Source organism: Topomyia yanbarensis, chromosome 2 (assembly GCF_030247195.1).
Source record: "Topomyia yanbarensis strain Yona2022 chromosome 2, ASM3024719v1, whole genome shotgun sequence".
Taxonomy (NCBI): domain Eukaryota; kingdom Metazoa; phylum Arthropoda; class Insecta; order Diptera; family Culicidae; genus Topomyia; species Topomyia yanbarensis.
Window position 1 is genome coordinate 454,767,246 of NC_080671.1, and position 15,052 is coordinate 454,782,297.

Consider the following 15,052-nt stretch of genomic DNA (forward strand, 5'->3'; position numbering starts at 1 on the left):
GAGCTTCTAGTCTAACAGGACATCATGTTTGACCAGTCGTTTGTTTGGAAACATTAATAGTGTTTCCGTTTTGGGATTTAGCGTCAAGCTGGCGCTAATCTATTCCGACAATAAGTTAGTGTCGGTTTTTGATGAGACGAAATTGGAACGCACCCATGATTTTATTAAATTATGATCTGTGCCCTTCACGTACAAAGAGTAGTTTCACCAAAAATTTTCACCTTTGGGAGAAAGATTGGTGTTTACCCAATTTTTACTTCTTAGTGAGGAATATAGCATAGGGAATACGCAAGATATAAGGATGACTGGAAAGAGACTGCATTATAATCAACAGAAGGCACGGCTTTTGTGCTATCGACATAGCCAAGACACTTCACACTATTTACTTCAATGCAAAGAAAACTTTGAAATATCTACCATTCACGAATCGCATTCTCCATCAGTCACTCTCTGTTTAAAGGGATTGAAAGCACATGTTACCTTGTCTCACTTTACTATTTCGAGCTGCGCGTATTTACGTATTCTTTACAAGAATCATTTTCTCGCGAGTATGTGACCAAAAAGATAACTTTGAATTCCAAAACAAATTGAACGCTCCAGGTTCCTGATAACTAATTAAGGTCCATCAATAAAGTAGAAACACCAAATAATCTTGAACGGCGCCGTCAAGAAAAGAATCCGAAAAGGTGAAAACAAAAAAATGGAAGCCCTAGAAAGTTCATTGTATATCAATTAGCCATTCAAATAATAGGATTGTTGGAAAACAAAGCATAACTTTCTGATTCAATTATTCTCAAATTCGTACTATCCGCTTCATTCATTGTTATTAATTTCATTCTAAGTGTCAATTTTTTAGTTTTTCCATTTCATGGATTTCATTCGTCTTGTTTATTTTATAAAATTTAAATATTTGACTAATTTTAAGTATATAATCATTCATTTTATTCTTTTTGTTCATTTTGTTCATATATTTATATTTTATATATTTTACTTGTTTCAATCTTTGGATTCACTCTGATCAGCTTATTTTTTCCGTACATTTTATTCATATCATTTATTTTATTCACTGTTTTCATTCTATGCATTCTATTTGTTTTTTTTTTCCAGTTCATACATTTTATTCAGTTTCTTCATTTTAACCTTCCGGCAGTCGCGCTAGTGCACTGAGTGCACGCTACTCTGAAAATCAAGCGAACTCGTATTAGCGCATCAGCGGCTGTTCATTCAGTGAGCCATTTGCGCGACTTCCGGAGGGTTAATAATCTGACTTTTTTCAGTTTTATTTCTTCTCATCCAAATTATTTATTTGACACCAATTGTTTAACTTTTAATGTATAACTGTTTGACATCGTTTAATTTTTCATTTTAATCAATTTATTTTGATCTGCTCATTTTATCACTTTTTTTGTTCATTCATTCAATTCTTTTCATTAGATTCGTTTGTTTCATTTCAATTCATTCATTCATTTTTTATTGTTAATGTTTTATTCATTTGATTCATTCCAATCTTTTTATTAATTTTATCCATTTCATTCATTTGATTCATTGTATTCATTGGATTGAACTAAAGTATTTGCATTCATTTGATTCATTTGGTTAATTTGCTTCATTTGCTTTATTTGTTTCATTTAAGTCATTTGGGTCATTTGATTCATTTGATTCATTTGATTCATTTGATTCATTTGATTCATTTGATTCATTTGATTCATTTGATTCATTTGATTCATTTGATTCATTTGATTCATTTGATTCATTTGATTCATTTGATTCATTTGATTCATTTGATTCATTTGATTCATTTGATTCATTTGATTCATTTGATTCATTTGATTCATTTAATTCACTTGATTCGTCGTTAGATCCATTTGATTCATTTCTATTATTTTATTGATTTCATGATCAGTCATACTTCTTATTTATTTCATTCAATGTTTTAGTTTGAGCCAATTTAATTTATTCTATTAATTAAAATTAATATTTTTAAATATTGCCTAATTTTTCATTTCATGACTTAATCTTATTTGATTTACGTATTTTAATAATTTGATTTATATTAATCATTCTATTAATTTTATGCTTTATTTTTTATTTTGTTCGATTTATGGATTTTCTATAATTGATTCAGTTTATTCGAGGTTTTATTCGTGCAGGACTAGAAACTGTTGGCTGCCTACCCGAATGGAAATGTGCAATAACAAAACCATGATTTTCACTGCGATAGTATAGTAATTATATTATAATTTACAGTAAGTTCTAGTGTTATGCTGCAATACAAAAATAATAAACTTTGACGTTTATTCAGTAAATTTCAATTCAAAGTTCAAACAACGTTTATTCAGTAAATTCAATAAACTTTTACATTAAAAAAGGGGGTGGTTAAGCATCTTAACATATTAAAAATCGATTTTTCTCCATACATTTTTTTTCTCGAAAACAGCGAAATTTAATGTGAATTTACTGTATCAATTTTTTGCTGAACTGTAAAATTGATTGTTAAATGATATTTTATTGTAAATATACTGCGAGAACTCTACGTCGAACAATGTTGTAACAGTAATAACTATAATATTTATTGTATCGTGATTGTTTGTAGGGCAAAGGCTTTTGTAAAATTTTATCCGGGTACATGAGTTCTGCAAACTAATATCCAAAAGTGATATGTGTAAGAAATGTCTCATCTCATTTCAAGGTGTATTAAGTTGGTTTTTATAAGTGAAAATTGTTTTCTCAAATTGAAACTTTATATATGTCATGCAAAGCTAATTCACATGATTTTTGGTAGACAAGGAAGCAACTAAGCTTCATGAAATTTTCGATATATTTTTCAATTAGTTTGAAAATTCAGTTACCAAAGTTGCAAAAAATGGTGGAATATGGATCAACCAATGATGCACTTAGTGGAATTCATCTCAGAATATGTTTCGAGTCCTGCTTAGCACTTCTCTCAATGTTTTTACGATATCCGACCGAGGATTTTATCGAAGTCCTCTTCAGGATTTTAATGAAATTCGTTGAATTTTTAATGGAGTTCTTCTCACGATTCCATGCTCAAGATTCCTGTAGAATCCGTTAACGGCTATTCATTATTTTGAGGTAATCTATTCCAGAACATATGTTCGCTCAGTGGACTGTATACATGCATCAGGGACAATTTCCGTAGAATTCTGGGCGGACACTTAAACCGAAAGGAGCACTAGCACTTAATAAAACTTTCAGGGTACTTTTCACATTTATTTACTTAACCTTTGATCTGTACATGTTGAAAGCTAGAATTAAACTGATGATTTCTGCTCTTACTTCTGCTCTATTTAACACAAAAAAGGACGCCATCGGTCGCGCGCGTAAAATTCGCGCGCTTGTTTTTGCCCACCAAGGGGTTGTCGCGTTGCTGTCATCAATACGGTAGACACGCAAGGGGTGCATCAATTTTTATTACATAGTTCATTCGAGATGTCGGCTCGAACATCCTCCCCCCGAGATGATTTGAAAAACCTGCCTGAAGAACTTGAAGATTCAGCGTTGTCAAGAATCGGGAGCAAAGCTAGTTTGTGAATTGGACGTCGTAGGATTCCTGTTTTTGTACGCAAATCCACTACTCGTACCAGACCGTCTTCAGCAGGGAAAGTTTGCTCAACTCTTCCAAGTTTCCAAGATTGTGGTGGTAAATTATTTTCTTTAATTATTACCACCATGCCTGGTGCAATATTGCATGTCCTCTTTGTCCATTTGGTTCTGGTCTGCAATTCCATAAGGTACTCTCGGGATCATCGTTTCCAAAAGTTTTGTCGAAGTTGCTGGACATATTGCCAACGAGAAAGTCTATTCACTGGAATCTCTTCATATGTTGGCTCCGGTATGGACGTTAATGGACGGTCGATCATAAAATGTCCCGGAGTAAGCGGTTCAGGATCAGCTGGATCATCGGAATGAGCATAAAGAGGCCGAGAGTTTAGAACAGCTTCAATTTGACAGAGAAGTGTAGAGAACTCTACCATGTTAAGGGTAGTAGTATGGCATACTCTTTTAAGTACGGATTTGGCACTCTTTACACCTGCCTCCCATATTCCCCCCATGTGAGGAGCACTTGGTGGAATCATTTTCCAGTTAATTTTTCTAGGTTGACAAAATTCAAACAGCTTCCTTTCCGTTAACTGCTGTTTAAACATTTGGTACAATTCATGCAGTTGGTTCTTTGCACCAACGAAGTTGGTCCCATTGTCAGAGAACATGTCCTCTGGTACTCCTCGTCGGGATACGAACCGGTGTAACGCTGCGATGAATGAATCGGTTGATAGGCTTTCGACTGCCTCCAGATGAATACCCTTGGTCACCATACACACAAAGATACAAATGTACCCCTTAACAGCAACTGCCCTTCGTCCAGCTTGCTTCAAAAGAATAGGTCCAGCATAATCGAGTCCAACCTTTTGAAAAGCGGGTGCTCGTTCACAACGACTGGCTGGCGGGTCACCCATGAACTGGCCTACCGTTGTCGGTTTGGTCTTAAAGCACTGGACACAGCTACGAGTGATCTTACGCACAGCAGAACGACCATTCGGAACCCAAAACTGACGCCGAAGAGTTGCTAAAAGAGCGGTAGGACCTATATGCAGATTCTCACGGTGAAATGCATTAATTAGACTGTCAACTACATTATTGCGATTTGGTAAAATCCACTGGTGTTTGCTGGAAAATGGTAGTTGGGAATGTCGAAGTCGACCGCCAACTCTTAGCATCTCTTCGTCGATAACAGGATTCAAATTGTACAATCTCTTGCATTGCACACCTGATTTCAAACGGGCTATCTCATCTGCAAACTCTTGATACTGAATCACTCTAACAATTACCTTCATGGATTCGTTCATCTCGGTCATAGTAGGGTATTTTTTCAGGATACGGGTTTCCGCTGATTTCTCCTTCGCGTTCTTGCAGAATCGTAGAACATATGCAATAACTCTTTGTAATTTACGAAAAGATTCAAATTTTTGGAAAACTGGTAATTTTTCATAACGCACAACCGTATGCACCACGGCAACACACTTCATTTCTGGAATATCATCATCGCATAGTTGGGTAGGAGTTTCAATCTCGTAAGGATCACTTTTCAAGAACAATGGACCACTCCACCATAAATTGTTCGTTGCTAACTTAATGGCTGATTGACCCCGAGAAACCACATCGGCTGGATTCTCGGAAGTTTTTACGTATCTCCATTCAAAATCATTCTCAGTAGAGATAATTTCACATACTCTGTTTCGCACGAAAATTTCTAGTAGGCTGGGATTTTTCTTCAACCATGCGAGAACCACTTGGCTGTCAGACCACAACACGATTGCACTGAAAAGCAAATTCGAGGAAGAAATAATTTTTCGCACGAGACGATGCAGCAGTAACGCAGCCGCAAGTTCCTTGCGAGGAATTGTGAGAGCTGCCTTTGGAACTACCTTCGATTTCCCACAAAGTAGTTTAACTATGGCATCCAGACCAGGGATCACGGATCGAATGTAGACACAGGCTCCTAATGCACCTTGAGAAGCATCCGCAAAGCCATGCAGCTCAAAGTATGCAGCATTGGTCACCAATACTTGACGTGGTATGTGCAGTTGATTGATTCCGGCGATAGCGACAAGGAAGTATTTCCAATTTTTCAACAACTCTCCTGTAATTTGTTCATCCCAATCAATGTTTTCCTTCCAGGTTTGCTGCATAAGAAGTTTGCCAATGATAACTACTGGAGACACCAACCCCAAAGGATCAAACATTCTGGCTATCAAGGATAAAACTTGTCGTTTGGTTGGCGTTTCTATATCACAGGTGGGCATTGATACGAACAGCAGCTCGTCCGTTGAAGGATTCCACATTAATCCAAGCATTTTAATGACTTCGTTGGCTCCGGATTCTTCAAAACTTACTAGCTGCTCTCGATCCGCTTCAGGAATGGTCTCCAACAGCTCTAAACTATTCGATGACCATTTGTGCAAATGGAATCCACCGGCCTTCAGCAAGTGAATCAATTGGTTTTGCGCATCGCGTGCTTGTGATAAGTCGTCGTATCCAAACAAGCCATTATCGACGTAGAAATTTTTGTCGACTATATCCGCTGCCATAGGAAACTTATCTCGTTCGTCGATGGACAGCTGCTTAAGGGCCCTTGTGGCCAAAAAGGGTGCAGATGCCGTGCCGTATGTAACCGTTGTTAATTCCAATACACGCACGACGCTCGATGAATCTTTCCGCCAGAATATTCTTTGCAACGGAGTGTGGCAGTCGTCAACAACAATCTGCCTATACATTTTTGCTATGTCTGTAGTCAAAACATAGCGAGGTTCACGGAAGCGTAGGATGATTGATTGCAAGTCGCTCTGAATAATAGTACCTATCTTCATGACATCATTCAGGGAGAGGCCGAACACCTTTGCAGAAGCGTCGAATACGACACGACACTTAGTGGTTGTATTTGACGGTCGAATAACAGCATGATGAGGTAGGTACCATTTGCTTATATGTGGTGGATCGTTGAATTCATTGATCTCTTTGCAGTGTCCAAGATCTTCGTACTCACTCATGAACTCTGAGTATTGCTGCTTCAAATCAGGATGCTGATTCAACCTTCTCTCCAATGCGTAGAATCTTCGTAGCGCCATGGCTCTGGAGTCGCCAAGCTCATTAAAACAATCCTTGAGAGGCAACTGAACAATGTATCTGCCAGAAGCATCTCGTCGATGAGTGTTTAGGAAATGCTGCTCGCATTCTTCTTCTTCATTGGAACCATGTGCATCGTTGGAAACTTCTTCGACCTCCCAAAATCGACGGATAAGCTGATCCAAATCATCAAACGTTGCAGCATGTGAATGTACTATGTAGTTAGATGTTGTCTCGCCTCCATAGCTGCCACCCAGGACCCAACCGAACTGAGTCTCTAAGTACGGGAAGATTTTCGGCTAATGTTATCTCTCCTGGCAATAGCAATTTCAGGAACCACTGGCTTCCAATCAACATATCTATTTTGCCAGTTTGACGGAACGTCGGATCGGCGAGTTGAACACCTGTTGGAAGCACCCAGTTACTAACATCGAAGCTTGAAGTGGGCAAGTCTGCCGTCACGTTGTCCGTCACCAAACATTGAAGACTCGCTCTGAAGTCTGAATATTTAGATCGGATTTGGACTATGCTGCTCATTGACGAATGGCTCTTCGTGCTATTTACTCCCTTTACGGTTACCTTTAATGGAAACTGCTGCAATCCTAATGCATTTATCATGGACCGCAAAATCAGATTGGCTTGGGATCCACTATCCAATAAAATTCTGCACGGGTGGGGTTTGTAGTTTTTGTCCATCACTTCTACAACGGCTGTGAGAAGAAGTATATGCTGTATTGGAAGTACACTCGAACAGGTGGCAGCAGTAAGTTGTGTTTGTTCCTGATGATTTGCCTCTTGCGTCGGTTTCTTAACTGTTTGAGTATCAGCTTCTCTGGATGAACTTCTCTCCTTTGTTACTGGAGAACTTGTTTTTTCTTCCGCGTGGAGTAGACTGTGATGCTTCCTATTGCATTTGAAGCATGTTTTATCGGAAGGGCAATCTCTACTGCGATGGCCTTTCCTTAAGCAATTAAAACAAGTGTTTCGTTCTCGGACCTTAGACAATCGTTGCTGTAAGGGAAGCGCTTTGAATTCTGGACAAGTGTCGTTTAGGTGGCCCTTGCCACAGAAGTCGCATTTGTACTCGGATTCAGCGGATGCAGTAGATGCATGTGATTTGGCGAAAGATGCCTTACTCTGAACATTCATAGGTTTGACTTGAGTTGCGGATTGTGCCTTGTGCACTCATCTATCAGTTTCCTGAGCTCGCCATTTGTTTCCTTAGACATTTTGGTTAGATTCAAAAGGCCGTGAATATGACAGTCGATGGCGTGTCGTTTGTTCTCGTACCTCTCCTCGAGAATTTCCCAAGCGTGTGCATAATTGCCTTCATTAATCGTTTTCGCATCTATTAAACCAGCTGCACTACCCACTAATGCCTTATTGAGATGGTACAACTTAACAGCTGGCGGATCGGGTGCTTTGTCCACTAGGTCCATGAACATTGCCTTAAACTTCGGCCAGCTTTCAAACCTTCCATCGAAAGTGGGAATGGGCATTCTGAGAGGTTGATGGATCACCAGTGAAGTGGCAGCATTCGGTGGAATGGAGTTTGCTGCGATAGGCACACCAGATTCACCCTTTTCCTCCAGGATGATTCCTACCATGTCACACAAATCGTCGAAGGCTTCGAAGTGTTGGTCATGAGCATCCATGTCCTCAGCAGATACCAGCTCCAAGATTTTCTCTTGCAGGGCTTCATACTCCTTTTGAGCAGATTCCAATTTCTTGGTGTACACTTTAATTTGTGCCTGACTAAGCACTAGATTGTCTTCGTGTTGGGGTTGAATGGTACATAAAATTTTGGTTACCTTACCTTTGGCCATACCGCGGCGATGGACGAGAACACCGAGTTGCTCCATTGCTCGAAGCTTCTCTTTTAGCTTCCGTTTTTTCTTCTGCTTCTTGTTGACGGGAGTGGAAAGATTTGATGCTGACTGCCCAAGTGCAGTACCAGCACCAGTATTTTCCACTGGATTGGAATGGGTGGATGAACCTGGCTTAGACTCTCGGCCCTATTCTGCGCGGCGAGTGAGGTGACTCGTCGCAACTCACTTGAGTCGCGCGATTCTGACAGGCGAATGCAGTGAGAGAAGTCACTTCGGATGAACACCGATGAACTCTCACCTTATTCTTGCAGTCGTAACTGAGTGACTAAAGTCGATGCACCGTGACTTTTAGAGTCGATACATGTAAGCCAAGTGACAGATGCGAGGTAGTACGAACATTTAAATCGTTTGCGTTTCCGGTAAGTACGAAAGCAAAATCCGGTCGGTTTTCTCGGTTACGATAGTGTTTAAAGAAGGATGGAGACAAAACGGTGAGTTATTTAATCGATTATCCTTTTATTTGCGATTTGAAACGAGCTCAGAATTCGTTCGTAAGAAAAATTTATTTGCAAATTTTTTTTAATTAAATTTTTTATTTTCGTCGTAAATTAAATGAGGAAAATTGATGAAAAATTTTCCATTCTTTTCAAGGTTGAAAGTTACGAACAGAAAACAGTTCGAGTGCTTAGTGAAGCATATGGAGAAGCAACCTGCTGTGGCTAAGGGCCAAAAATTTGCAGAGGCTGCTTGTTTTTCAAAGGCCAAGTATAATGAGGTGTGGAACCGCATAAGCAGGGAGCTAAACAGCCTCGGCCCACCGACTCGTTCAATGATGGAGCGGCAAAAGGTAAGCATGCATAAATATTTATTGTGTGATACTAATGGTAGTTTTTATTGCAGGTATGGACAGATTTTAAGCTTAAAACGAAACGCAAACTGTCCCACAACCGCAATGAATCGCGAGCCACAGGAGGAGGAAAAAATAAAATGCAGCAATTCTCATCTTGTGAGGAGTCGGTGATCGCTCTTTTGTCGTTAGATACTGCTGTGAACATTACAGGTAATTATTACATAAAATTTCATTATAGTGCAATTTGAAGAGTGCTCAATTTTTTTTATAACAGGCAGCGTATATGGCCTTGAACCGATTGCGAGCACATCGACGTCTTTGGGAGGACCTACGGAACAGAACACTGTATCACCTGAATCATCCGATGAAGAAAATCTTCCGGTAGTGAACGACCACGATCGAGACTTTGCATCTCATCCGGATGAAAATGTGATGATTGAAGAGGAAATCGGCGAAGACATCCAGACGCAGGAAACAATAACGCAACGTCGCGAGCATAGGTCGGATAAGCGAGAAGGATTTTTGAAGGCGCAGACGGAATACTTAAAGGATATTAAAGATAATGTTAACGATATAGCCAGATATTCCAGAAAATGTTATTATTTAGAGGAGAAGCGATTGAAGCTGGAAAAAGAAAGAAATTTGATGAAAGAAAAGCAGCACGCGGAGTACATCCAGTACAAAATGGCTGTGCTCGACTATAAAAAGAGGAAATTAGAGTTGATGGAACAAGCGAACATTTGAGGGAAGAACAAATATTAAATAAAAGAAAACGTGTGATGAACTTAAAATGAAATAAAAAATATTGAAGTAATCATTTATAAAAACACAAAATTTTGTTTTAAACTTGTGTAAGTTTCAGTCGTAGTGATGTGTGACTGTATTATGTGTGTGTATACAATCGTGTGTGTGATGCATGTGTACAAATGTGGATGCGTCTGCGTGTGAGTTGTGTCAGTTCTCTGTGTGATGGAAGTATGGTTTTAGGGAGCAGTATATGTACGATCGGAAAACTGAGTCATATTTCACACTCCGACACTGATCTGAAAACCTTGTATGCTGTTATTGATTGATTGATTATTGATCCTTGGTCGAAGAGTTTTTGATTAATGTTGAATTAATGAATACATTTGCATTATAATATTTACTCTACAAATTATTTCAGACATTTTTCTTTATTTAACTAACTTAATATAAGTTTGGTTATTTGACGGAATACGCAATGACTTTTATATAATCGACATCATAATTGTTCTTCTAATATCATCGGCAGACATGTGACTTTCATCTTCCACTACAGGATCAACATGTTCGTCATTCTCAATGGGCTGCCAATCTTCACCATCTAGTGGCACATTAAATCGAAGCCTCAAATTATGTAATGCACAGCACACATTTACAATCTTTGCAGCCTTTTCCGGTTTGTAATGTAACTGCCGAGCACCTAAGCTACATCGAAATACATTTTTCAATACTCCGATTGCTCGTTCGATAGTCATTCTTGCTTTTGAATGTATTTCATTGAATATAGTTTGATTTTCAGAACTTGGAGTTCTTGTAGTAGATCGAAAAGGGGTGATCAGATAGGGCTTCAGCGGATATCCGGCGTCGCCTGTAATCGAAATTTTATTGTGAATTAGTAATTATATATTATACATTAGCGCGTATTCCTACCTAACAGCCAGGTATTTTGTTCGCCGTTTTGGTACATCTCATGCAACATTGTATCCAGAAGACTACTGTTCCATATGAAGGAATCATGATTAGAACCAGGATTGTTTGCATCTACGTAGCGGATTCTCAGTTTGTGATCACATACCTTTTTAAATAGGAGTGAACTTTTTATGATTGTTATTTAAAACTTACAAAAACTTACAAGCATAACATTCAAACTATGGAAGCCTTTTCGATTATAGTAAAGATGTTGAATGTTCGAATTAGGTGCAACAATTTTCACATGAGTGCCGTCGACACACCCTATTATTCCTGGAAATCCAGTTTTTTCGTAGAATGCCATTTTAATTTCATCTCTTTCTGCTTCATCCGTGGGAAATTTTATTGCAGTAGCACAAATTTCGGTTTCAAATATGTCAATTATAGAAGACAACGATCTTGATAGCGTTGGTTGTGCCATCCCCACGAACACATCGTTTCCTACTCCTTTTTGGTAGCTACCTTCAGCAAAGAACCGCAATGCGGCTGATAACTTAATGATTGGTAACACCGAAGCAGATCCAATGGTGCCACCCAATTTGCTTTCAACAATATTTAGCAAGTAGCTAAATAGATCCTTGGAAATCCGGAAATACTTAATAAAACTGGAATTAATTAGAAAACGAAGGAATGGATATCGACCCTATATGAAAGATGAATAGAGACTTACGCGTCATGAGGCAAATCTAAAGGATTACTCTTATCTCGTATTTTTCGTCGTTCTAAGCGCACCACTGAACGTTCCAAAGAATCATCATCAGTATCTTCATTCTCGTCATCACTGTACCAAAACTCGAAACAACTCATATTTCTCGATTGTATCACGGTTATAAGACTAATTTCGTAGGATATCAAAATTTAAAATTTTCTAGTTTTTCTAATTCAAGCGTAACATTTCAGTATGTCCTAACTTTAAACGTAAACGTAAAATAAAAAAATTAAATTTATTTTTAAAAGTAACTTGAAGAATATTAGATATAGTTCGCAGTGTTGTAAATGTTAAGTATACAATTATTATATGGCTACAAGAACTATTTTTCTTATTCTTCAGGATTTAAGAAAAGTTTCATGTATTAAGTATTAAAGTTTAAAAATTTGCTTTACCCAGAATAAAAAGATTATCCTGAATTCATAAATCAGGTAATGAATTAAGGGCCGATTTCTTCACCCTCGCTTAACTTTTAAACCAGGTTCACCAGTACGTTTAAACCTGGCTTAAGCACTAAGTGAGAGTGAAGAAATCAGCCCTAAGAGACATTATGGTTGAATTGTAGATGAATTTTAAACTGTGTCTAAAAAATCCCGAAACCTAGAAGAATGTTTGCAGGAGAAAAGTGTGTTACCAGAACGCCGCTGAAGATATGTTTATGGCACAGAGAACAGACGTTCATCTTCATCATTCAACTTGTGTAAAAATCCCTAACGGTTTCGAAGGTTGTTGGAATATCTTCACCAGGTGCGCTACTGTCGTCATGTTTTTTAGCGGATGAGTTCGACTGAATTGACGGTTATACCTCCCCCCAGTCAAACCAGTCCGGAGCCGGTTCGAAATTCTGAGTGGATTCAGTATGAATTTCATCTCAAAGGCATTAACCGATTGAGTCGGAATCGGTTGTTTCCTTGAAGCCAGAATCCATATTGAATCCATTCAGGATTTCGAACCGGTTTCGGAATGGATTTGACGGATAGTTGGGATAGGTTGGTGCGGCGGCGCTAGTGTTTTATCGTATATAAATTCAAATGTTTACACACGTTTTATTAATATACTTGTTCGATCGTGGATGTCTGTTCTCTGTGTTTATGGTATTCTTGCTATACATTTCTGACCTGAAAAAAATTAATAAGGATGTAGAACTCATTAACAGCATCCATTAACATATGATGTTCCTTGCATTTTGAAATATGAGGGGTTCAGTGCAAGAACGGCCCTGCTCTAAACAGCTTGTTTCAAGATAAAAGAGAACAACAAAAATGACCCAAATAGTCTTTTTTGTGTAAATTAATAAGTATAACATTTTTGTTTTTTTTTGTAAGTATTATATTCATACGGAATCAAAGTATTAATGACCAAGAATTCGTGTTTTATATACAGTCGTGATTCGCTGGTGCGACACTCTTTAGCTTGACTGCTTTTTAGTTGGACCTCCGCTAGCATCTGAACGTCAAAATCTCTCACTACTAATGTCTTCTTTGGAGAGTCACATTTGACATTTGTCAGTCTGTCCAACTAGCGAATCAAATTTGTTAGTTGAACAGAGGCTGTGGCCCAACCAGCGAATCACGACTGTAGTCGGCTTATCTTTGAGAAACTATTTTTCCAGAAATCAAGAAACAAACGTGTTTTTGAAATAAAATGTTCAAATTTGAAAGTTTCAATTACAAGTCTCTATGAAAGTCCTCAACACATTGAATTCATTGAAGCAGTAAACTCACTCAGTTTTTTTACTTGTGCTGTTCTTTCGTGAGTCCCCGTATACAAATGATTAGCGGTGAAACCATATGAATGGCTGGCGTCCAAAACGGGCTAACCCACATTTTGTATTTTTTACAGGAAATAGAGAAAAAATACGCCAATTTCTAATTAACATTGTTAAAAATACACGATTTTATTAGTAGTTCATTGACCCATGCTGTCTAGAAAAAATAGGATCATTACATGAACCACCTTTTAATTCACGAGCATTTTCGTAGTTCGAGAAGGGAAACCCCGGGGGTACCTAACGTCCAAAAGGTGGTAATCAAGAATTTTCACTTTTTTATCTCTGTTTACGAGTTATGGTGTCTTTGGCAAAGTTGTTGCATGGTATCTAGCGCTGTATTTGATCATTTCATATTAGTTCGGAATTCAGTCGCTAGGGTAGTGCTGTCATCAACTTTTTAATGAAACAACATAGAAAGATGATGTCTACGACAAAGTTGTATGTAAGGTAATTATAAGTATATCTTCTGAAGATACTAGTTTTGTAGGTCCCACAAATTTTTAGAAATGGCACATTTTTGATAAAAAAAAAATCTTTAAGTAAAATTTAACCAAAGCATGCTCTATCTCAAAACATACAGGACCTACAAAGTTTGAAATTTTGAAAGTATATTAAAAAATGATAGGACGTACAACTTTCTCGAAGACACCACATTTATATCTAGTTTTATTAAAAAGTTGATAACAGCGCCGCACAGTGGCGGATCTTAAAACAAAAGTCGGACAAAACCTGAAATGTTAACTAATTTGGCTGAAAATTACAATTTATGCTAATTTTGAGGTGCTGAGCTCATTTTTTATGTCAAAAGTCGTAAAATATTAAATGCATTTTTTCATACAGTGTCATCCCGGATAGTAAACGCTCAAAACAGTGCTTTTGTTAAAGTATCCCGGATAGAATTTTACAATAGCATTTACCCTACAAACAATCATAAAACAATAAATATTAAAGTTATTACTGTTTTAACATTTTTGGACGTGGTGTTCTCGCAGTAGATTTACAATAAAATGTAATGTAACAATCAACTTTACTGTTCAGCAAAAAATTGATACAATAAATTCACATTAAATTTTACTGTTTTCGAGAAAAAATATATGGAAAAAAATTGATTTTTTTAATGTTAAGATACATAACCACCCTCCCCCCCCCCCTTTTTACTGTAAAAGTCGATTTTACATTGAAATTTACTGTAGAGACGTTAAAGTTTATTGTTTTTGTATTATAGCCAAACACTAGAATTTACTGTAAATTATTGTAAAATTACTGTACTGTCACAGTGAAAATCATGGTTTTCTTACTGTACATTTCTATTCGGGATTGCACCTTTCTTATAACTATAATCCCGTTTTCATGATAGATTTTCCGTTACTGTTCACCAATGTCAGCAATATCATAAAAAATGAATACTTTAAATCCATTGTATAACGTGTTGGTTTACTGTATATTGTCTAACTATTTTATACAAAACGCCATGCGCCTCCATATCAGCAACAAAGCTTCAAAATCTCCTTAAACCTTTTTGCGCACCTAGGCGCAGA

General features: G+C 37.6%; 4 protein-coding genes across 4 annotated transcripts; 1 reads left to right on the forward strand and 3 right to left on the reverse strand.

The window, feature by feature from the left end:
• Nucleotides 1-3,764: 3,764 nt before the first annotated feature.
• LOC131681145 (uncharacterized) lies at nucleotides 3,765-6,644 on the reverse strand. Its single transcript, XM_058961857.1, has one exon. The coding sequence runs from the start codon at nucleotides 6,642-6,644 to the stop codon at nucleotides 3,765-3,767; it is 2,880 nt and encodes a 959-aa protein (XP_058817840.1).
• Nucleotides 6,645-7,787: 1,143 nt separating this feature from the next.
• On the reverse strand, nucleotides 7,788-8,504 carry LOC131681146 (uncharacterized). Its single transcript, XM_058961858.1, has one exon. The coding sequence runs from the start codon at nucleotides 8,502-8,504 to the stop codon at nucleotides 7,788-7,790; it is 717 nt and encodes a 238-aa protein (XP_058817841.1).
• A 444-nt stretch (nucleotides 8,505-8,948) lies between these two features.
• LOC131681147 (uncharacterized) lies at nucleotides 8,949-10,065 on the forward strand. Its single transcript, XM_058961859.1, has 4 exons — nucleotides 8,949-8,962; nucleotides 9,123-9,318; nucleotides 9,372-9,531; nucleotides 9,596-10,065. Exons 1-4 carry the CDS (start codon nucleotides 8,949-8,951, stop codon nucleotides 10,063-10,065), a joined length of 840 nt encoding a protein of 279 aa, XP_058817842.1.
• A 471-nt stretch (nucleotides 10,066-10,536) lies between these two features.
• LOC131682237 (putative nuclease HARBI1) lies at nucleotides 10,537-11,841 on the reverse strand. The gene is made up of 4 exons (XM_058963588.1): nucleotides 11,705-11,841; nucleotides 11,198-11,639; nucleotides 10,996-11,140; nucleotides 10,537-10,933 (listed from the first exon to the last, which is right to left on the reverse strand). The coding sequence occupies exons 1-4, from the start codon at nucleotides 11,839-11,841 to the stop codon at nucleotides 10,551-10,553; spliced, it is 1,107 nt and encodes a 368-aa protein (XP_058819571.1). The 3' UTR covers nucleotides 10,537-10,550.
• Nucleotides 11,842-15,052: the final 3,211 nt, after the last annotated feature.

What these genes read in the sequence shown, in the direction of transcription:
- LOC131681145 (XM_058961857.1), bottom strand. Translation starts at nt 6,644, where the DNA reads ATGGCGCTACGAAGATTCTACGCATTGGAGAGAAGGTTGAATCAGCAT.
- LOC131681146 (XM_058961858.1), bottom strand. Translation starts at nt 8,504, where the DNA reads ATGGAGCAACTCGGTGTTCTCGTCCATCGCCGCGGTATGGCCAAAGGT.
- LOC131681147 (XM_058961859.1), top strand. An exon ending in CAATGATGGAGCGGCAAAAG is followed by an intron (nt 9,319 to 9,371) that starts GTAAGCATGCAT and finishes TTTTTATTGCAG; the next exon opens with GTATGGACAGATTTTAAGCT. An exon ending in TACTGCTGTGAACATTACAG is followed by an intron (nt 9,532 to 9,595) that starts GTAATTATTACA and finishes TTTTTATAACAG; the next exon opens with GCAGCGTATATGGCCTTGAA.
- LOC131682237 (XM_058963588.1), bottom strand. Translation starts at nt 11,841, where the DNA reads ATGAGTTGTTTCGAGTTTTGGTACAGTGATGACGAGAATGAAGATACT. An exon ending in TTAGATTTGCCTCATGACGC is followed by an intron (nt 11,640 to 11,704) that starts GTAAGTCTCTAT and finishes AATTAATTCCAG; the next exon opens with TTTTATTAAGTATTTCCGGA. An exon ending in ATAGTTTGAATGTTATGCTT is followed by an intron (nt 11,141 to 11,197) that starts GTAAGTTTTTGT and finishes CTATTTAAAAAG; the next exon opens with GTATGTGATCACAAACTGAG.